This window comes from Alternaria triticimaculans, assembly GCF_023758025.1.
Source record: "Alternaria triticimaculans strain BMP 0046 chromosome Unknown scaffold_25, whole genome shotgun sequence".
Lineage (NCBI taxonomy): Eukaryota > Fungi > Ascomycota > Dothideomycetes > Pleosporales > Pleosporaceae > Alternaria > Alternaria triticimaculans.
In genome coordinates this window covers 89,048-110,996 of record NW_026055982.1, presented here as the reverse complement: position 1 = coordinate 110,996, position 21,949 = coordinate 89,048, and the positions used below count along the sequence as shown (strand labels likewise).

Here is a 21,949-nt window from a genome sequence, read left to right as displayed (position 1 = left end):
GGGAGCGCGGGTTGCCTGCGGTACAGGCTACAGCGTTGCCGTCATTGCTCGCAGGAGGATGCACTGCGATTGACGTTCAGAGCCGTCGCATGCATTCCTGCGACAAAAGCAATGTTTCCTGAGATGAACGAGCGTGTGGAGACCTGCGACGTCAGGCCGTTCGTGCTGTTGATGGTGGTGTCAGATGGCGAAGGGTGTCTGGACTGGGTCAACTTCGGAGCTGGGTATGTTTCACCAAAAGAAAAAAAAAACGCTTGACCGCTGAGCGTTGTACGAAAATGCCGCGTGGAGGATTGATTCATGCATGTCACTCTCATTTCGGTGTCTGGTGTGATGTCTGCGTCCTGGTGCGCTGTGGCGGGCGGTTGTCTTCCTTGGGTTGTCGATGTTTACTGAACAATCCAGCATGTTTGTTACAGATATGCAGCCAGATATCTGAAAATTCGATGTCGACGACATAATGTGGATACTTTGAGTCAGTGGGTTGTCTGCAGCCTTGCTGTTCCTGTCGACACACAAGCTTCCCGCCCCTTGCTTCACCAGGTAGTGGGGAATGCCAAGCGGATCTCGAACCACGCTACCAAAAGTTCCGCGAAGCCTGACGTGGTCTGTGAAGAACGGGGTTGTGTTTGGTGAGGCGGCTCGATGGCACCGATCTCTTTGTGCTGGTGCACGTTTGCAACTTCAATATACTAAGAACTGTGATGGCGACGATCACAACCAGAAGCGCTGTGACTCCATTGTGGTGTTGGGTTGTTTCTTCCACCACTCAAGTGCAATGTTTTCGCGCTGGGACATGCCCGCGCGCAACTTCACCAGATGTACCATCGTGGTCTCCTGCCATCAATATGTGTAAGCGTTGCGAGGACACAACGTATGTCGCAGCCGTTACTACTTGCTTTGGGCGTAGAACACGGGATTTCTGGACATGACAGCTGTATCCGCAACCTTCTTCCAACCAAAAACACTTGACATGCTGCAGATTAGGCTTAGCTTCCACGCCTATGTTGTTCTCCGTGCTGTGCGCACAAACACCTCCCATTGGAGGAACTTCCAGGTCACCTCTTTGAAACGCATCGCTCTTGGCGTAAAAGGCGAAACGGGTAGAGACCGCGCGGATCACGATTCGCGAATCCAAGGACTGTTTCAAACAGATGAGCATAACCGCCAAGCACAAAGCCCATGAGGGTAGGGCGGAGCCGTGTGGGTTCAATCTATATGCGATTTCGCCAAACCTGCAAGTTTCCGCAGTTGTCCCGACGGCAGGCATTCAGAAGATGTCGGAACAGATCCGTGGATGGTATAAGATGGAGCGGGAGACGCACTCAAAAATCCGTACTCACCATCGAGCCAACAACAGTCTTTTACAGTCTTTCAGCTTTCTCATCTTCTTTCAATCCTTTGCTCGACGCATTACATTCGCTAGCCGAACCCAACGTCCTTCTCTCCATTCCAACAGCCTTTCAGCTCTCCAGCTTTCCCAACTCCAACCTTTCCAACTATCAACATGAAGGCCTCCGTCGCTGCTGCCATCGTGGCTTTCGCCGTCGCCGTCTCCGCCGGTCCCAGCAAGCCTTCTCCCATGAACTTCTTCAACCTGAACAAGCGGGCGAGCTTGCCTATCCCGGCCTCCAAGGGCTCCCAGACGCTCAAGGAGCCCATGGAGATCACTGGCACCTTTGACGGTGGTCTCAAGACCTACGGTCGTGGCGTGTCTTGCACTGGCCAAGCCGAAGGCGGAGATTCTGACGCGGTCTTCATTCTCAAGGTATGTCACGGCTGTAGGAAGTGCATGTGAGACATATACTGACTTCGTACCTCTACCTCTACAGGATGGCGCCACCTTGAAGAACGCGATTATCGGAGAGGACCAGATCGAGGGTGTCCACTGCGAGGGCAGCTGCACTATCGAGAACGTTTGGTGGGCTGCTGTCTGCGAGGACGCGCTTTCTCTCAAGAAAGATGGTGACGCAACTGGTAAGAGGTGTTTACACATACTTCAGGACTGAGCTAACGCCTTCTAGTGATCGGTGGAGGAGCTACCGGCGCTGAAGACAAGGTCATCCAGCAGAACGGCGCTGGAACTGTCACCATCGACGGCTTCACCGTTGACACCTTCGGCAAGCTATACCGCTCCTGCGGTAACTGCAAGCAATCCGCCGAGCGCCATGTTATCATGAAGAACGTCAAGGCCTCCAACGGCAAGCTCCTTGCTGGCATCAACCCTAACTTCGGAGACTCCGCCACGATCGACGCTACCAACTGCGCCAGCTCCGTCAAGGTCATTTGCGAGGAGTTCAAGGGTGTTGCTTCTGGCAGCGAGCCAGAGAGCGTTTCCAAGGGCCCCTCTGACTCTTGCATCTACAAGGAGCCCCTCTCTTCTTGCTAGGTTGCCTCGAGCAAGACTTCAAACAACGTGTGGAGGATGAATCGGCGGACATCGGTGGATTTTATTGGATGGCGGGGATGCAGTGCATCTGTTGTGCTCGCTCTGGAAGCATTGTACATACATTGACTTCTTTCTTGTATATATTGGCGACATAGAGTTGCGCGAATCGAGAAGGTTGCTTTGCGAATATTCTGATGACAAGTGATTTGGGTGTCGTGTGGATTCCGAAGTCGTGAACCGCGCGCACTGCTGTAGAGGTGGGTGTAATTCGTGTTGCACTCTACGAAGATGTCGTTAGCAGCATCATGAAGGTAGACGCATACATAACCTTGAGGCCTGCCTAGATGTTAGGATTTAATGGCGTGTATGCAGCAAACGGCAAGAATTCCAGCCTCCTCGGCCCCTGATGCTGATGACGTAGGCGGGCGCTAGTCTCAATGGGACGACACGCGACACGCGACGCGACACCTCGAAGAATGAACACTTGCGAAGAGATTATACCACAAGGGTGCATTGTATCTAATACTTGCTGACACACTGACAGTGCTTCTAACCGTGGTGTAGAGCTGTGCCGATGTCATTACCGCCTCTTCGTGTAACATCCTTTCTCTCTCTTCTCTCATCCAATCTTCGTCCATAGATCGTCACCAACCGTCAAAATAGCCAACTACTCTTCCACCACAAAGTCGCTCTCCTCCAGCCGAACTCCGCTTAGCATCCTACCCAGATGGGTCTTCTCGACGCCTTCTCCTTCCCGCCGGATCTTCATGAGTAGCGCTCGCAGGAAGGGCACAGGAGACTTCTCTAGCCCCCAGATCCCAGCTGGCGGATCAATGAAGCCATCTGCATAGACCTCCTGACCGTCTTTCGCTGTTCCCTTTAGAAGACCAAGACAGTCACAGATCTCGGCGTACTCCGACAGCGATCGTAGATAGAGACTCCCGGCGAAGAGATTCAGCTGCATCGTCAAGCTACGCGAGACTGAACCAGGCAAGAAGTTGCGACCGACATTGTATAGCATGAGATCATCGACCGATGCGTAGCTGGCATTGGAACGCGGCGCGAAGATATGCAGGCAGACTGTCTTCGACTGGCGGAGAAGAGGTAGCAACTGATTGGCCTCGTAGGGACTCACAATGATGAGGTTGCTAACAGTTCCCTTGCGATGGACGGAAAGTACGAATTGCACAGGTCGTTGGTACGAGTCGGATACGAAAGACGCGCGGGTCGATCCTGGAGGAACTTGAACAGTGTGTATGAAGTCCGCTGTGACCAGCAAGTCGTCAGGGAATTTGCTCAGATCAACATCCTTGGCAGCGCTCGTGGTGCAGAGGGCTTCAAAGGCCGGTCCCCATGCTTCTGAACTGAAGCAGAACTCTCCTGTATCGATGAGGCGCTTGAGGTCTGGGTGAAAGTTATGTGGATGAGCCTTCAGGCGCGGTGGGCGCTCGATTTGGCGCTCTTCTTCGATCTCCGGGGCGAGTTCGCGTTCCTGCTCCTCCGATAGCGCAGCTGAGCCAAAGCCCATGGCTTCGAAATCACGGCATCGTGATACGATCTTGACGATGTTCTCATTAGATTCGTCCCAATCCTGGAGGTGCTTGGAGCCATCATCGTCTGGCTCGCGTGGCTTGTATCGAGTCTCCAGGCTTGCTGCTTCCTCTTCTAGGAACTCTTCCGCTGTTCCTTTGGTCGTGTTGGCACCGTCCAGCAACAAGTGCTTGTGGCTCTCGGATCGGTTCCCCTGCACAGCCCACGGTGGGAGCGAACGTTTGATATCAGACCAGGTCTCGCCTATCGCCCACGCCAGTACCTCATAAACGTCGATTGGGGTACCGGGCGGTTTGCCGTTTCGTTCGTAGATCTTGGTACGTATCTCCCCGGGTACGACAAAGCACACCGATTGGCCATTACCGAGCTTTCGTAGTCGCATAGCTGCTTGTGTGAGGCGATCCTTGGTCAGTTGACTGCCTAACGTCAGGGCAGCCCGATAGTGTCGCGGTAATCCTGGTATGTCTGTTCCCCGTGTATGGCTCTCGTCCAAGTAGACGACACACGAATCTAGCATCTTCGCGTATGGAGATGTCTGGAAGGATTCGATCTTGGAAGAGCGATCTAGGACAGACAGTTCCTCGTCCTCAAAGTATACCACGGCTGCGACGTCGTTGCCTCGTAGCTTCAGCCAGGCTTCAGCCACCTCTCGGTTGTTCATATCAAGGATTGATGCGCCGCAGTCCAGTATAACTCTTATGTCTGGATGTAACCCCTCGATGAAAGCAAGAAGATGCTGTCCATCTTTACTGCTTGTACTACCGATGGCGCGTGTGGGTAAATGGGCCACAGAAGTCTCATCCATCAACAGATATGACAAGACCCGAGCGTTGGTGTGTTGTTGGCTCGGCAGATCAAGTTGGTGCATGTTGAGTGGAAGAAGATGCCGGGTATCGTTTGTTCCCGAGAAGCCGGTCGTGGGATTCGGTTTCTGGATCGCCAAATCCCATCCACTCGCACTGAGCTTTAAAGGGAACTGCTTCAGTTCCTTGGGGAACACGAGGTGAGAGACGAAATAGTCGACAGCCTTCTTGGAATGCCGTAAACCTGGGAATACCTCCTCAACGCACTGATGCTCATCGCGTATGGAGAAGCCAGAGAGCTGTCTGAAGGCCTCGGGTAGACTTGAAGACGCGGTGCTGACGAACTCGTCGAAGTGAATGGTTGCTTGATCGGACTTCAACAGATGAATCAAGGTATCGAACAGGTCCTCGTTCTTAAGACCCTCGTAGTACCAAGATAACAAGCTCAACAAAATCAGAACGTCAGGGTGTGAGTATTCACTCCTAGGTGAAGGAGAGTCCTTGCTGCGATATGGTACGGCTAGTCGAGTGGCTGGAATGCGTGTGTTGTCGAGACCAAAGTTGACGCGGTATCGCTTCTGCGAGAACACAAAGTTCAGCACGCCCCCTGCAAATAGCCCGCGCAGAAGTAGTAGTGCCGGCTTAGTCGTCTCGGTCCAAAATTTGCTGTGTTCGACTTTCTCGATCTCACGAGGTTCCAGCTCCGTTACGGATATGTAGCGCAGTATCGCGGCCTGCATGGTGGGAGACTGCGAACGAGATGGACTTCCTACGCCTGATTCAACGACCTTTGTCGCGAGTAGACGCAAAGCCAGATCGGCAGCGTCAGGTCGTAGGAACCTAATCCTGGGGTACCGCCCGTCGCCATCGCCTTCTATATCGATCGCCTCGGGATGGATCTCCTTGACCTGCTTCGCCACAGGGGGGATTAGCGCTAGAAGATCCTGAATGATCAACCATCGCTCTGGAGCGTATTCTATAGAACTCTGACTGCCCATCGTGTAGATGAGCTCAAACTTCGTCGAGAAGTTCTCATCACTCTCATCGATACAGTCGCATGACACGTCGTCGAACCATTGCTGAGTTGCTAGCAGTTTCCGAGCGGTTTCTGGCTGATCAATGAGAACACATTCCACTGCCATCAGCTTGAAAGACTGTAGGGGTAGAGGTACGAAGTCAGTATGTGTCTCATATGCCTTTCGTATAGCCATGACTTACCAGGATATGCTCCGGTTGAATCAGTAATACACCGCGCTCGCGAATGCATTCTTCGTAGATCTCGCGGATGGTGACGGCATCTTGAGCATTAAGTCGGAGGTTGCGTGAGAAGGGCATCTGATAAACTTTTCGGTTCAAGAGACCACCAAGCTTAGCGACCAGCATTTGCAGCATCTGCCGGCTCTGGGGTTTTGCGATGACCACTCGGACAAGCCTAGTTTCTAATATTAGTATGCTGTCGTCCGGTCGGTTGGGCTTAGAGACACTTACTTCTTCCTGTCTCCATGAAAAGCACTCAGTATGGGAAGAATAGTTGAGCTCTTGCCACCGCCCATGAGCAGTTGAAGCACGATATTCCAGCCATCTTTTGGCGAACGCATCTGGCTAGCAATAAACTCCTGTTCGGCTCGTACAAGAATTCCGCTCTCAGCCTCGATGAGAAGAGTCTCTGGGTATTGATGCACATCCCAATTGCTATGTCCAACATGGCGGAGCTCCTCCACGAGATCGACCGGCTTCTTGGATAAGCGGAGCAGCCGCTGAGCGCGTTGTAGATTGGTGATAGCGAGCGCATACTGAATGACAATTTCTTTCCAGGCAGACGATAGTGTGTCGAATCGGTCTCTGTGTAGTTGACCGAGCCAGAACTTTGTACATAATCGTGGCGACAGCTGTGTTTGAAAGGCGACTTGGTGGCTAAAAAGCCCCTTCAATGCGGAGTTGAAGGTCTCGAGATGGTTCTGGCACTTGCTGAGGTAGTCGTGCAGCAGAGCTTGAACATCTGCAACTAACTCGTCATGCATGACATCGCTGTTGACAAACGAGTTGAGGGCATCGCAGCTTGATCGTAGATTCTCAACGTACTCTCGCTCACACTTGGAGGTGGCGTAGACCATGTTTCTTCGACAAAGTTCCTCAAGCCTTTCATTCACCTCCGAATGCTTCTCAGGCAGATGTCCTTTGGCGACCGTAACGGCAGGCTCGGAAGGAGCTGTTAGTGAGAGGGTTTCGATGGACCGAGATGGCCTTAAAGCGAACACATCCAGGACGCTGAGATGCCGAGTGGAGTCGCTGAGCTGAGGCTGCTTTGGCGGCGAGGTAAGGATATGCTGTGGTGCCACAACCGGCGACGCCACCTGTCGTGCCATGATCGTTGACAATTTGCCGAGGTATTCCATGAATAAGTGGTTATCGTACCAGCTGTAAAAGTGATTCCGGATAGTGACCATTGCATCGGAAACATTGACATACGTGTCAATTGCAGCCGCCTGCGGTAATGTAGGAACCTGAATTGGCCACTGCTTCTTCAAGCCGCTCACGAAGTTCTGGATCGCACTATTCTTCCGTTGTCGAAACAAGGAGTTCATTCTGTTGTGATGCTGCTCTTCAGTCTCTGATGCCGACTTTGGTGACATCGCTTCACGAGAATCTTCGAATGGCTTGGCGTTGTTATGAAGGATGTTCTCAATCGTGGTTTGGTGAAAGACATGTCCCTTCGCTAATTCGAACGTTGAAGCAGCAGGTGGTTGTACTGTGGAGAAATCCTGTGAGATATAGAATGCGGCAAAAGCCTGTATGACATTCATATCCGATGTTCCGTATGCCATCGTGGACAGCCATGTGATTATGTCGTATCTGTTTTTGCTGCTGGTAGACACGCCAGCTAGACCTGGTTGTAGAGTGCACCATTGCTCTATGATTGCTTTTGATGCATCGTCCAGCCACTTTGAATCGTATCGGAGACTTACAGGATCGAAGGAACGATTCACTCCGAGGATGGTAGCATGTTTGAAGTGCTGTTGGAGAAGCCTGACTTTGAGGTCTGTGATAGGGCCGTGAAGGCTGAATCGATCCCGTAGCATTAGCTTGGCTGTCGTATGAGACTGAGCTCCTCTCTTGGAATGTAATTGGACGTCTCGCCGGTCGTAATACGAGTCTTCTGCAGAGCTGAAGTGCTCTGCACCAAAGCCGGCGACGTGGAACGTGGCAGTGCGAATTGAAGCTCGCTCATCCAAATAGGCAGTTGAAGACGACATCAATTTCTTCTGGGTTTTTCTGATCAACTCGAAGTCATTGTGTTTGTCAGGGTAGAAGAATTGCATCCTCCCAACCTGATGTAATAGGCTCAATACGAGAGACCGCAAAGAAGTATGTTGCGATAGCGATGGGAGACTCGTATCCCACTTCGTACGCTGCATTACTTTCAGGTTCTCGGGATAAAACGATCTCGTAGCCGAGAGATTTGCCAGACAGGTCAGAAGATCTATATCTTCTGGTGCGAGAAGGTCGATCGATCCCACAGCTGCCGATCCCAGAATTGAGATAGCTGACTCAGTGCCGGTACATCCAGTCAGAGGATCGGGTAGGCAGTGAGACGTTAGCGCGTGCATGTAGCACAAGATCAGGCGGCTTCGCAGGCTTCCATCTCCAGTTATCTGGCCAAGAGTCTCGTCGATGTCATAAGCGCGAATCCGAGTTGCCGAGTCTTCTAGAATTCTGACCTCAGGATGGTGTAGATCTCCCTTCGCGAAACCGACTGATCCTTCCGGAATGATCATCATTCGCCGACCTTCCGCTGACCTCAATATCAACCGGCTTTGCATGCCAACAAGGGCACCCATGGTTTGATCAGAGTCGATAATCATGTCGCGAAATTGGCGAGAGCGCAAATGGTCACTCGCTTCGACAAATTCGAACGAGATTTGTAGTCGCGGTAGCTCTATCTCGACGCGGAGATCAGAAGTATTGTCTGAACCAACAAGACGCATGTGCATGTGTAGCGGTTTCTCTAGGGGCGCCAAAATGCTCGAGATGGTACGAGCTGTAGGGCTACGCACGCAGATCATAACCTTGTCTTTGTTGACTAGCCGCCATGACGTTCCGTGTCGTACGAGGCGCCATCGTGTATCATCGTCTTCAGTCGACCAGGGAGCATACATAGGCCGAAACAAGAGCTCTTGAGCGTTGAAATCATACCAGTGTACGGCATCTGTCACAAATGACTCAGGTAACAAGCCCTGAAAAAGACGTGAAGGTACCAACTCAAGCCGCCTCGTACCCTTTCCGAAAGCGGACAGGATCATATCCTGGCCCGTCATTCCGAAGTGAAGGTTGTAGCCATGGTATAGAGTCTTGGCAGAGAACCTGAACCCAAGTTCATCGGTTGGCACAACTTCCAGAGCTGATTTGTGGAACAAAGGCTCATACATCCTGTGGCGCTCGTACTCGGCAGGAAGACGAGCGAGCGGAAGGCCATTGACAAGCAACTCTCCAGTGAGTAAGTTGAAGTGCACAGGAAGATTTCCGGATGTCGTGAGCATCCATTGCTTTTGGCGATTCTCGTTCAGTGAACACCAAGAATTACTGGAATTCGATTCTTCGAATGCGGCCCAATTCGCTTTGATGGCATCCGAAAGACCGCTGTCATCCTCGAGGACGCGATTTCGTAGTGTCGGAAGGATGCGATACATCAATGACTTCCACGACTGTAGTGAGATACCGAAAAGCTCTGTGAAATCCGACTGCATGGTTCCACAGTGCTCTTGCACAACAATAGACGATTGAAGCAACGTTGAGATTGCCGACTTTTGCTGAAGCACAGTCTCAAAGTCAGGCTCTTCCACATCATAGGTCGAGGTGCACAGCAGCGCTACCTCTGTAGCGCGGCTCCAAAGTTCTGTGCGCTGGCCGTCGTCCGTTGAGGCAGCCACCCGCTTCTTCAAGCGTCGTAACCATTTCAAGCAAACCGCTCGCAAAGTCTCAAGGTAATCAAGCGCGCGAGAACGAACGTCCTGGGCTCGTGTCAAGCTCAGTACTCGTCGAGCGAGTAAGGAGAATGTTGCTGCAGCCCTCCATGATTCCCAGTTTTCTTCGATGCGGCCCAAGTTGCTCTCAAGCTGCGCGAGCATAGCATGGCCAAACGAGGTTTCTGTAAGGATAGAGTGGCCTGACCGCTCGATGCACTGACTTGGCGGACCCGCCTGATGTACAGCCTGGAGAATTATACATTGCGTCTCGATCTTTGTAAAGTCGACTGATGGAATCGCTAGCTGAGCAAGAATGTTCGAATGAACAAGGTTGCTCCCAAGCGGTAGCGCGCCCAAAGCCTTATACTCATCGATCGAGAAGTGCATTGGACAATCAGACAAACTGGCGATAACTTCGTTGGCTGGTAAACCATCGGGCGATGTTGGTGGGCGATACATGAAGCGTTCAAGAGCCTTTGATCGCGTTGGCATGGGGTATAGGCATTTCTTCGGGACTTCTTCTGTACAACTGGGCATGCTAGCGTTGAAGATGCCGCTGGAAACGTCGTAGTAGGCGTATTGTAAAGCGTTGTCAAGGCAAACATCGTCATCGTTCAAGTGAGGAATAGCTTTCTGCAACTTCCTGTGGGTGGCAGTGTGGCTCTTGACATTTGAGAGTGGGACTATTCTCCGTCGATGGTACCCATTGGATAGCAGATGGGACAGATCCTGGTGGTTGTTGAGCGTGTATGAGTGTGACGGTCGTAATTGGTTCGCATCCTTATAGCCGAGAACCGTGGTAATGAAGTGCGCTGAGGCATCGCGCCAGTTGCTGTAGGGATCCGGTACAGCCAACTCAAACACCGTAGCCTTTGCTACAGGTGTTTTTGAGGAGACTGGCCATTCGTAGATCCGGATCGTAAGGAAATCTGCCTTGGCCTTCGCTGCACATCTGCTGCAGTTGTTGGAGTGGACCTTTCGTCTGTAGCCGTGTCTGCGATTGTAGATCTCCCATACCTCCTCACATACGTTGCTATTGTACTGGTCCATGTACTGCTGATACTGTAGCTTGAGATCTGCCAGCTCTTTACACTTCCGCTTGCGCTTGGCAGCGGCATCAAGTTCGATATCTGATAATGTAGCCTGAAGAGTCTCGCACCGATCAAAGTATCGGACAGAGAACGAGTCAGGGTCTCCAAGCCTTCGATAGACAGAAGGTCTTCCTTTCACCGCTGTGGCCTGTCGCATTCGTACATAGCGCTCTGAAGCGTCCAAGCGGTTCAGGTGGCTCTTGAGGGGAAGCGTAAGGCATTGAAACTCGGCCAGATCGACCTCAGGATCATAATCAAGCAGCATGGGATATATCGTGCATGCGATCCGGTCGCATGCGATCCAAAGCCCAGTAAGCGTCAGATACATGATAGATAGGCCGATAGGCACTCCAGCATAGGTGCTACTAGCAACGTCATAGTAGCTAGTCATGATTGTACGTAGACTCCCGCATGCATCTCCATCGTGGAGATGTGAAGTGTACCAGTCAACAAGATGATGCTCGACCCACTTCTCGAAAGCGGCTAGGCGGAAGTATTTGTCTTCATGAGAACCGAACGACTTTATGCTTTCCGGTAATTGAGTAGCTGGATAAGATGGATACCCGGAAGTGGGAGTGAAGGTAGACGACGAGACTTCTCGCTGACGAGACGTGACCGCCAACAAGAATGCATCTAACCCGGAGAGTTTCATGTCGACATCGGCCTTAGGCTTGAGCTGGGCAACGGTGCTGAAGTCGATATTGGCCTGAGAGTTGTCGATCTGATCCTGCCAGTGCTGGTTGATGAATTTGTGGGCGTTAAGCATCCGGTCATGAATATGTTGTGCCCAGCCTGGCTGTAGGTACCCTTCTTGCTTGAGAAGCTCGAACTTGCGTAGCCGTCGGGATAACTTGGCTAATGTGATATGAATCGCCTCGCTACCCATATCTTTCCAGTGCTGTTTCCCCAGATCGAGTAATCGTGATAGCATAAAGATCATGAAGGCTTTGTACAGACCGTCGGCATGGAGACTGGAAGGTGCTTGTCGGGAGAACAGTAGCTGTAGCGATACGCGTAATAAGAGCCATAATGGGGACCGTCGCCATGGTGCAAAGCAGTCATTCCAAAGAACCTCTTCCCGGGTATATTTCGTGCTATGGCGTACATCTGTCGGCTCACCGAAAGCAGCGATAAGGTTCGAAAAGAAGTCGGTTGTCATGCCGGGATGCGTCGTGTCGCGCTGTTCGTCCATGCTCTTGTTGTTTTTGGTTATCTTGGGCTGGAAGCCAGGAGCTGTCTGGGTCGTCATTGTAGCTATGGTCCTGGAGATCGATTCGATAAGATCGGGGTTGACCTTTCCGATAGGTATCTGTGATGCATGGGCAGGGAACTCTCGTACTAGTCGGCCTGGATGCATAGCCGCCTCGTTCGTAGGAGAAAGCTCGAAGAACTCGAAGACCAAGTTGTCTGAAGATCGGCTGATAAAAATCCCGGCATTCTGCTCTTTAATCTCCAGTGGAACTTTACCAGTAGCGACGCCGTTTGCGACATTGGCAAGAACGTCTTGAACTTGACATTCACAGTTATTGCCGTGGCGGTCCCGGCACCTGCGAAGATTTTTGACTGTTATGACGGCGACTTCGACTGAGCCGACATGCTCGCTGTTGACAAAGGGTTTCAGAGACTCAAGGGCGTGAATGGCGATATCGACAAGAGTCAAGTCGTGCGCGGCGTTGCGGTCGTCCTGCTGCGGGAGCTTCGGAGGAAGTACCAAATGGTGATAGGCGTAGGCCGTAGCCGCTGCCGACGCCATGGTGTAGACACCACAGTGAGTACACTATATGATAGATGAGTCAGCTTGTGTAACCTTGCCTGAAAAGGAGCATGTTTCAGGGTATAGGTATCTGCTGTGCGAGTAGCACTTGCGCTGCAGGCGCGACGGACCCCACGTACCTAATGGGCTCAGCTATCCGGTCTGTCTATTCAGAATGCAGAATAACATTCAAGGTGTTGACCCAGTAGCAAAGATGGGATAGCAACAGTCGCGACCAAAAACGATGAGGAGAAAGTGTGGTGTCGTGGTAGCGAGAGCGGTAGTCTAAGGTGGGGGAAAAGACGAAAGACGGTGGACGAAATCTCTGTACGACGCAAGAAAAATGCTCGCTTGAAAGAGGTGAAATTCGACTGTGCGCGTTGTTGTTGTCTTAAACAGGCAAACAGACTTCACCTTCACTTGAGCACTCCAGGGCTGCGCAGCGATTGCCCACCGCCTCATCACTTCGCCGCGACATGGGCGTCGCTGTCTGCAAAAAAACAAGGCTGAGTACACTGAAATGTCCACGCCATATCTGATATGCTCTTCTGCTTCATGCATTGGAAGACCACGCGCCATTCCACTCAGTAAATAACCCAATGGTGTGGCTGTGTGGCGCGTGCGTGTAGTACAAACCCAGGATGCGCAAGGCAACAGTCCCAGGCTGATTCGACGCCAAATACAATTCCCAAGAGGCCTCCCTCAATTTGTGTCTCTTGCATAATCCAGCCTCCTTCTCTTGCTGATAGCCATCATCTGAAAGACGTGTGCCCGCGCAAGGCTATGACGTCACGCGTTGCGGCGAAGCTGGGCCGCGCAAGACGCGTCTGCTGTGCCTCGTTGACATTGTCATGGAATTGATGCGTGCAGTGATGATGGAACGTCAGTATTCGAGACCAAGAGGATGGATGTTCGCATGCGAAGAGCGAGCGTTGATGTGTCGTTACCTAGGTAAGAGCAACCTCGGGATCGAGCCTACAAACGTCGTCTGCCTTGGCATCCGCGCTAAATGATCATCGGAGGATGAGGGCCGTTTTTGAGCTAGCCAGCCCGCGCCGTACAGCGCGTATTCTCATCCTTGCATCCCTTGCCTGTTCAACCCGCCATCTCCTTCGTCCATGGCTTCTTGTGCGGCCATTTCGCTGCTCCGCGGCAACCTTGTAAGATCCAGACTTTGTTTACCCTGGACCTGGTGCGTGCAAGTGGCACGACTGCTTCGCGTGCAATCTACTGCACATTTCGGAAGTCGAATATGCACACAATCCTTCCATCTTCCTAAATGGGCAGCAACACCGGTACCTGCGCCCTCCAAAAGATCTAGGTGATTTAGATCAATTGCAGCATGCAATGCTTCCCGATGGATTTGAGCCGCGGAGGCGGATGGTTATTTCCGTCCGGAGGTTTTAATAAACACCAGCATTCGCCCATCAGTCTCCATCAACTCCTGGCATCGTCTCATTCAACTCAACATGGTCCTTCTTGCAGGTGTTGCAGCTCTACTCTTTGCTGCGCCGTCTATTGCGACGGGAGCAGCCAAGAGCCTTTCAGGCGGAGAGAAAACTGCCTGCTCGAAGTTGAAGTCTGAATACCCCGACGGTACCTTCCTGCCTGGAACCTCGGGATACGCATATGAGACACAAGAGCGTATGTGGTCATACTCGGTGTCTCGCCCGATACCCGCTAACATGTCACAGCTTACTGGTCAGCCACCGTGTACAGCAGCCCTGCATGCGTCTTCGTCCCCCAAAATGCGCAGCAGGTTGCGTATGCGGTCACTACAATGACTTTGACACGGTCGAAGTTTGCCATGCGAGGTGGTGGACACATGCCGATACCAGGTTACAACGGAATCGATAACTCGGGTGTGCTAATGTCTTCATCCAATCTGACGACCTTATCACTTTCATCGGACAAGTCTATGGTTTCCGTCGGCCCCGGCAATCGATGGAGGGATGTATATGCCTATCTCAAACCATCTGGACTCGCAGCTGTCGGCGGTCGTGTGGGCCACGTGGGTGTTCCCGGTCTATTGCTTGGTGGCGGTATCTCTTTTTACTCTTCTGAATACGGCTTTGCTTCCGATAATGTCATGAAGTACCAGGTATGTTGACAAATTTCTGTGCAAGTTCTTATTACTTCTTCTAACAATGGCAGTGTGTGCTATCTAGCGGTCAGATCGTTGAAGCAACAGCGACGAACAAGTACTCTGACCTCTTCTGGGCATTGAGGGGCGGCGGAAACTCTTTCTGCATCGTCACAAGATTCGATCTGCGCCCAGTGGAGGGCAGCGACGTTCATGTCGGTATTGGCCAATTTGACCAGACTCAATCATCCGGCTACCTGGACGGTGTCTACAACTTCGGCAAATACGGAGGCTCTGACCCGAAAGCTGCCATCATTCCGACCATTCTTACCTTCCCCGCGGCGAACATGACTGTCTATGCGGCTGCGAAGTTTTACCACTCCGTCACAAACAACCCTGAAGTATTCGAAAACTTCACCGCGCCAAAGCTCACCCCAGTCGCCGATTCATACGCACTGCAACCTTTGTCAGACTACATTGCAGCTACAGACGCGCTCCAACCACTAGGATTGCGCCAGGAATTCCGCACCCTTTCGTCCGTCGTTGATCGCAAGGCTGTGCAGCTCATTCACGATGCCTTCATCTCCGGTGTCAATGCCAAACTGCCCAACGTTGCCAATCTTCAAGCTTCAATCACCTTCCAGCCCGTCACCAAGGCGTTCCTTTCACACAGCGCCAAGACTGGAGGCAATCCCCAAGGTGTCGATGTCTCCAAGGCGCCGTTCTTCTGGATGGTCGAGAACTTTACCTGGTCTTCTGCGAGCGATGACGCCAAGGTGCGCGCTGCTGCGGACGAGATTACGGCAAGCATCAACAGCATACTCCGTGCCAAATCATACAGCGCTCAGTACCTTTACATGAACGATGCAGGCAAGGGTCAGCCAATCTTCCAGAGCTACCCCGCTGCCAACTTGAGGAGGTTAAAGACTATTCGCACTAAATATGATCCTCTCCGGGTCTACACCAACTTGATGCCTGGTGGTTGGAAAGTTGCTGATGCTTGATCTATCGGTATAATACTTTGCTTAGACAATTACTTGCATTAGACGATGAATACATATCATACAGCCCCTACAGACTTCTGGTGTTCCTTTCGATGCGCTTGAAACTAGACTTGACAATAAGCAGTATAACACAAAAGCCATTCGCCGAAAACAATGGACCTCTTCCATCATGCCTTGGTTCGCAGTTCGGATGTTCGGTAAATCCATCGCACAAGCGTATCAACTGTGCCTCACCCTTGCCGAACCGATGAAAAGCTTGAACGCGAAGGAACGGCGCGAAGGAAGTGGCAACGTAACCGAGCCGTGTCCACCCAAGGAACCGGATCGGCCGCTGTAGAACCTTGTGAAGTCTCCTCGGACCTGGCCGAGACCAAGCCTCATACCGGAGTGACGACTCCAGTGGGATATCCCTAGTGACAGTTGGTTCGTGTACGCGTTTACATGTTCGAATCTGCTGATTTGCGAATGATTGCTGGGTGACAGATCCAGCTTGCAGCACGTACGCGCTGCGCGTGTCTTCTACCCCCACAACCCTCGCAATACAACCGGCGGCTCGCTTCACACAAATCGAGCGAGCCGGTCAGTGCAAGTTACATAAATGGCATCATAATCGGGGACGGCTTCGTTCTAGCCTTCATTCCCAGTTTTCTCGATTCCCAGATGCTCGGTTCATACTTCAACTATCAAATTACACGGGGGCAGGTTGAAGGGATTATTCCATAGTCTGGCCGCCACCTGCTTGAACTGTTGGCCTCCGATGTTTGAGCCGTCTTGACTGATTGTGATTGGGCTCACAATGGGTTTTCAACCCATGTAGAAACCAAACATTACTTACTAGCATGTAGTTTGCGGCGCGGTCGCCGCAGCTTCCTACAAGCCTCACGAGCTTTCTTAAGTATTAATGTGTCCCAAGAAGACGACCCAAGTTGGATTGACATCACACGTGTGGCTCATTCGATCAGGGATAATGGCAAACAACACGCTCAACTACACAGGCCTTATGGTAAGTCAAACTGAAGCACTGGTAGCATCGCTAACTCAAGGAAGGCTTTGATATGGAGTCTTTACGGCGTGTCATTCGTCTTAACAGCACTAAGAGGCTTCCTGCGATGGAAGTCTCAACGCAGACTTTTCGCTGACGATTACTTCGTCTTCTTCGGCTTACTCTCTCTGACGGCGCTCTCCGCTGTTATCACATGTCTACTACCGCAGTTCTTCTTGGCGCAGACATACATGACAGCGGCCATATCAGATCCGCTCACGCCTATGCCACTGCCTGCAGACGAGTTCGTCGAGAGAACGCGTACCTCACTGAAGTTCATGTTCAGCCAGATGCTGCTGTTTTGGACTACGCTTTGGGCTGGTGAGTCAGGCTGATCTATCCATCATTCGTGGAACTCCTTCTTACACTCTTAATTAGCCAAATTCTCGATCCTCTTCTTCTTCAGGCGTCTGGTGATAGGGCTACCGGCATACATGCGCGCTTGGTGGGTATGCTTTGTACTAGTACTGCTCCTATATCTGGCATCAATCGCCTCCAACTTCTTAACCTGCCGGCCGCTGTCCAAGTACTGGAGTGCAAGTAAGTACCTCCCACTCCCTAGTTTCCTCGTACCTTCTAACTCACGTAGCTGGATGTAGTGACCCGGAAGACCTCGTGCGAGCCGACGCCTCTATCAAGTTCGCAACCAGCGCCGACGTGGTTGCCGACGCCCTCATCATGCTCCTTCCTTTGAACTTGCTGCGCAAACTACAAGTTTCGCCTCAACAAAAGTTTGGACTTGCCGTCATTTTCTCGCTAGGTACCATCATCATCGCTTTCGCTTTCGCACGACTTGCGCAAGTCACCAAGGCCACTTCCAACCCCGATCCGGCTACACTTGCTGATGGCCCGGTACTACTTAGCATGTGGAGCCACATCGAGTCATCTGTCTCTGTCATAGTCGCTACGCTACCAGCATTCAGATACCTGCTCAATGGGAAGATGGGGCGAACGCGACCCGGTCCGTCTGCGCCGCCAGTATACGGTTCAGCAGAACCAGCGGCGTCGGGTCCACCAAGTAAAGTACGTCGTGTATTTAGTGGGAATAGATGGAGTCACAATACTGGTCTGAGATTACCAAGCAGTGAGCAAGGCAGGAAAGCAAGCAACGACTGGGGCAGTGAGACGGAATTGAGGCCAATGGCTGGTATCGAGAAACAAGTTGACTTCACTGTTGAGAGGGAGTTGGTGAGCTCGCAGAAATAGCTAGAGCGATAGTAAACTTTGCTGCTAGCAAAGAATCGATACGGCCTGATTTCAACACTCAACGATCCCGATCTTCATCCCTCCCCGGCCAAACAATCTGCTTCTTCCAAACCGCCCTCACACATCCCACAACCGTCACCAACCAGATTGCTACTAGCATAACAGTCATCACACTCGCCACCCAAAGTATAGCCTCGCTCTCCAACTCCCTTCCCAACACACTCGTACTAAGTGTAAACCCCACATTAGGAAAGATGAATGCCCACCATGTCAGACTAAACGGCATCCTCCCGACCACCCCAACGTTTCCTAGGAAAGCAATCGCAAACAACCAAAAACTAAACACATACAAGAAGATCCCCGTGAAGAGCGCTAAAACACGAAGGATTTCAGGCGCAGCAGGATGCTTCGCAAAGTAGCCCCCCTCCATCCCCTCCGGAACCGCATTCGCAAGACCGATCAACGCGACGATTGTATACGCCCCACTCCCCACCGGTATAAACAACGCAGGCCGTAACTGCGCTGGCGGAAACCCATTATCCAGTAAGTTGCGTACAAAACCGACTATGGCGATGAGACTAATACACCACCCAAACCCCTGATACGCAACCCCACTCACAACCACCATCACCGCTCTCCCATCCGTCTGACTCCCCGCCACAAGACTCGCCACCGTCCCCGTCAACATCGCCGAATACCCCGCTAGAAAAAGACTCGGCAGCGGCGGCGTCGGCTTCACCTTGCCCCACTGAATCACCACCCAATACTGGAACACGGAGTTTGCGAGCGAGCATGCGGCGTAAATCCAATACAACACGTAGACTGCGTCGATGAGCCAGCGGTAGCCGGGCCCGTGGGTGATGCCGTAGGTTTGGATGCCGGCGAGGATGACGCTGAGGGAGAGGTAGAAGGAGCCGAGGAAGAAGGATTCTTGGGGGTGGAGGAAGGAAGAGAGGAAGTGGGAAGTGTGGTAGAGGAAGCGGAGGGTTGTTAGGGTGGTGAGAGTGAGGAAGAGAGCGATGTTTAGGAGGAAGAGGGTTAGGCCGATTTGGTGGAGGCCTGGGGGTGGGTGTTAGCTTTGGTAGGAGCGATGGGATGATGGAGAGATGGCGTACCGGGGAATTGATGCGGTGTCTCTGCGATAGCGAGAGCAAGGCCGCCTGTACTCATTGTTGAGAGGAACCAGGCGAATGTGAAGTGTTTTAGGCGTGAGCGTATGCCGATTTTGGGGTCTGGTTGTTTGTGCTCTTGGTGGAGCATCTCTGGCTTTGACGACGGGGTCGTGTCGGATGTGTGTGGGGATGTAGACATATTTCAGTGACTCTTCGTGTTTATGCAGAGTGCTCTTGTCATGTGTTCCTGGCAGTTGCTGTCATGGCATGGTGGCTGATGTGGTGACGGTGATAAAAGGTATGCGGCAGATGAGACACCAAAAGCATCACAAAGCTCATCGCTAGCGATAAGTTTGCGCGCAGCGTACGATTATCCGTCGGTGTAGCTTCCGATAGGATGTGACCTTCTCCCCAAAGGTCATGATCGTGAGATGTCCAATGGAGAAGTTGCGGATCGGTGGTTGGGCATGACGCGCAGCGGCTCTGTTTCCGGTCGTCCTATTCCCGGAGCCGCACAAGCTTCCTCGCACATCAACCGGACGCAACTACATCTTCACTAGGAGCCTACTGACTAAATGCATCGAACTGTTTTCTTTCATTTATTAACATTACTCGCGAAAGTTTACGCCACCTGTTGAATCCTATCCTTCGCCTTATCCTTCTTCTCCTTCGCCTTCCACTTAATGTCCCCGGGCTGCGGCCACCTGTAGTTAACAGGCGACTCTCCACCCACGAAGATACACAAATCATACATCAAGCCACCACACAACGCGCCAGCAATAGATGCGCCCCAAGAACCATAGGCCCAGTATCCATTCTCAAAGGCCGAATCATATCCAACCCACAATCCGATGAGTCTTGGACCAAGATCGCGCGCTGGCGAGATACCCAGACCGGTGTTGTAGCCAAGCCCGATCATGGTGACGAAACCTGTAAGACCGACGACGAAAGCTGTCATGCCTTGACCTGGAGGCGAGTTCTGATCGTCTCCGAGTGCGAAGATGACGCAGACGAAGATAGCCATGTAGACGAAGTCGTTGAAGAAGCCGGTTGCGGTGGAGTATATGGGTCCTTGAGGGAATAGAGCCTTGCCGGTCATCTCCAGGGTAAGTCCGGGGTCTACTGCATGGATGGCGTCTGCGTAAAGACTATCACGAAGTTAGCAACTGAGGCATTTAAAAATCTGCAGATGATTTGACTTGCGCGTAAGCCACAGCGCCGGCGCAAAGTCCTGCCAGCAACTGCATAAAGATGTAGACGATTGCCATCTTCCAGGGAAAACCACGGTAGACGGATAGCGAGATTGAGATTGTCGGACTGAGATGGGAACCGCTGACACCACCGCCGAGGTAGATGCCGATCATGACTGCGAAGCCCCATCCCCAGGCTTGGGTCTCGAAGCTGCCGGTGCCTTCTTGAGAAGTGGCGACGGAAAGATTGACGCAAAGTCCGATGAGGAGGTATACGAACGTCTACACGGTATTAGCACGGTTCCCATCAGGATAGTGATCAGACATACGGCAAGGAACTCGGCAGGTGCCTGTGGGTACTTGGCTCGCAGCCTAGCGATTGGGTTGCGGTACTGGTTGTAGAACTCGCGTTCTGCCTCATGTTCTCGTTGCTGAATCTCTTTCTCTTCCTGCTTAGTCTGAGAAGACATATTCGTATCGTGTTCCTGGAGCGGTGGAAGACCGTCTTGCAAACCAAAGTGTTGCTGCTGCCCACGTCCATCAGAGAACTCCAAGCCGTGCTCGTTGACGGGCGCACGTTCCTGGCCTTCATGATGTTCGTGGCTGCGAGCGTTCGGTTCTTGGTTGCGGCCAAGCACCTGGTCAGCTTCACTTGTTGGCACGCGTTTCATGTTGACATTGCGGCCGTCGACTGTTGTCTGGAAATGCGAGGGATCACGTCGCTGGTGTGGGCGACCAACGCCGTCTAACGTCTCCTGAGAGTCTTCTGAATCTTCTTCCAAATCTGTCAACGTTCTAGTTAGAATGATTACTTTTGAGGGAGATCACATCAAGGGAGTATATGAAGACTTACCTTTACCCTCATGGAAGCCTAAGCCATCTTGTCGAGCAATGCCATCTGCCTCCCCTTCATCGACCCGGTACAAAGACTTGCGCAGGTCGCCTCTTCCCCACCACATACCCTTACGTACAGTGCGTGGCAAAGGCGCGCCCAAACCGAAGACTGGTTTTGACTTTTGCTCATTGTACCAAGGGTTCAGTGAGAAATAGTCGTTCTCCACGTCTACAGTCTGCTGTTGCTTCTTCTCAGGTCGTCGTGGCGGCTCTTGCCGGACATTCTCACGAGTTGCACGGCTCTTTCGGGCAGTGGGCGTGTTTCTGATGGTGCCCATTTGGGTCATACCAGTTGCAGTAGTGTTGGCGCGCTCATTCTCGGGTCGTGACTCCAAACGGGCAGTGTCAAGTCTCCCTATACTTGGTGCATTGGAACGACTTTGTGCCAACCCCGATGGCATGCGCGTTGCCGAGGGTTGCTGTCGTGGCTCAGGCGTTGCTGCAGGTCTTTGGGATGTAAAGTAATCTGACTGCTGCCCTGTGGAAGGTTAGTACATGTATCTCTTGATGCCAACGAGAAAGAAGCTCTGCTGGCTTTTCGGAAGGAAACTCGAGCTCGTTGAATAACTTACTGTTGTCAGCTTTGTTCGGCTGTTGTTGCGACATGTTGTATGCTCGTTTCTTCCTACGTCTCAAGGCAAGCAGACCCTGACAACCTTATATCTGATATGTACTGGACGTGGGAGTAAAACAGGGGCGTGGGAGGTGCCAAGTGTACAACATGGTGAAAAAGTAGTCCCGCGATTAAGCCATGGGAAAGTGAAGAATTCCATGCAAAACGTCATTTGCAGGGAAGCTTTTGCCTAGTACGCCCACGTCCCCATTATTTCGGGGAGACTCTTGGTGACGCGGAATCACACATTCCAA

The 21,949-nt window shown here is 52.0% G+C and overlaps 6 protein-coding genes across 6 annotated transcripts; 3 read left to right on the top strand and 3 right to left on the bottom strand.

The window, feature by feature from the left end:
* Positions 1–1,507: 1,507 nt before the first annotated feature.
* Positions 1,508–2,389, top strand: J4E78_009968 (uncharacterized protein; the record flags this gene model as incomplete). The annotated part of the gene is made up of 3 exons (XM_049370551.1): positions 1,508–1,768; positions 1,833–1,977; positions 2,025–2,389. 3 exons carry the CDS (start codon positions 1,508–1,510, stop codon positions 2,387–2,389), a joined length of 771 nt encoding a protein of 256 aa, XP_049217722.1.
* Positions 2,390–3,056: 667 nt separating this feature from the next.
* On the bottom strand, positions 3,057–12,551 carry J4E78_009967 (uncharacterized protein; the record flags this gene model as incomplete). The annotated part of the gene is made up of 4 exons (XM_049370550.1): positions 3,057–5,897; positions 5,962–6,175; positions 6,232–11,798; positions 11,904–12,551. 4 exons carry the CDS (start codon positions 12,549–12,551, stop codon positions 3,057–3,059), a joined length of 9,270 nt encoding a protein of 3,089 aa, XP_049217721.1.
* A 1,469-nt stretch (positions 12,552–14,020) lies between these two features.
* J4E78_009966 (uncharacterized protein) lies at positions 14,021–15,638 on the top strand (the record flags this gene model as incomplete). Its single annotated transcript, XM_049370549.1, has 3 exons — positions 14,021–14,195; positions 14,246–14,652; positions 14,706–15,638. The coding sequence occupies 3 exons, from the start codon at positions 14,021–14,023 to the stop codon at positions 15,636–15,638; spliced, it is 1,515 nt and encodes a 504-aa protein (XP_049217720.1).
* Positions 15,639–16,605: 967 nt separating this feature from the next.
* On the top strand, positions 16,606–17,886 carry J4E78_009965 (uncharacterized protein; the record flags this gene model as incomplete). Its single annotated transcript, XM_049370548.1, has 4 exons — positions 16,606–16,641; positions 16,686–17,001; positions 17,059–17,220; positions 17,270–17,886. 4 exons carry the CDS (start codon positions 16,606–16,608, stop codon positions 17,884–17,886), a joined length of 1,131 nt encoding a protein of 376 aa, XP_049217719.1.
* Positions 17,887–18,639: 753 nt separating this feature from the next.
* J4E78_009964 (uncharacterized protein) lies at positions 18,640–19,146 on the bottom strand (the record flags this gene model as incomplete). The annotated part of the gene is made up of 3 exons (XM_049370547.1): positions 18,640–18,652; positions 18,699–18,945; positions 19,002–19,146. The coding sequence occupies 3 exons, from the start codon at positions 19,144–19,146 to the stop codon at positions 18,640–18,642; spliced, it is 405 nt and encodes a 134-aa protein (XP_049217718.1).
* A 474-nt stretch (positions 19,147–19,620) lies between these two features.
* Positions 19,621–21,688, bottom strand: J4E78_009963 (uncharacterized protein; the record flags this gene model as incomplete). The annotated part of the gene is made up of 6 exons (XM_049370546.1): positions 19,621–20,146; positions 20,241–20,470; positions 20,518–20,972; positions 21,042–21,095; positions 21,150–21,560; positions 21,655–21,688. 6 exons carry the CDS (start codon positions 21,686–21,688, stop codon positions 19,621–19,623), a joined length of 1,710 nt encoding a protein of 569 aa, XP_049217717.1.
* Between the last annotated feature and the right edge of the window lie 261 nt (positions 21,689–21,949).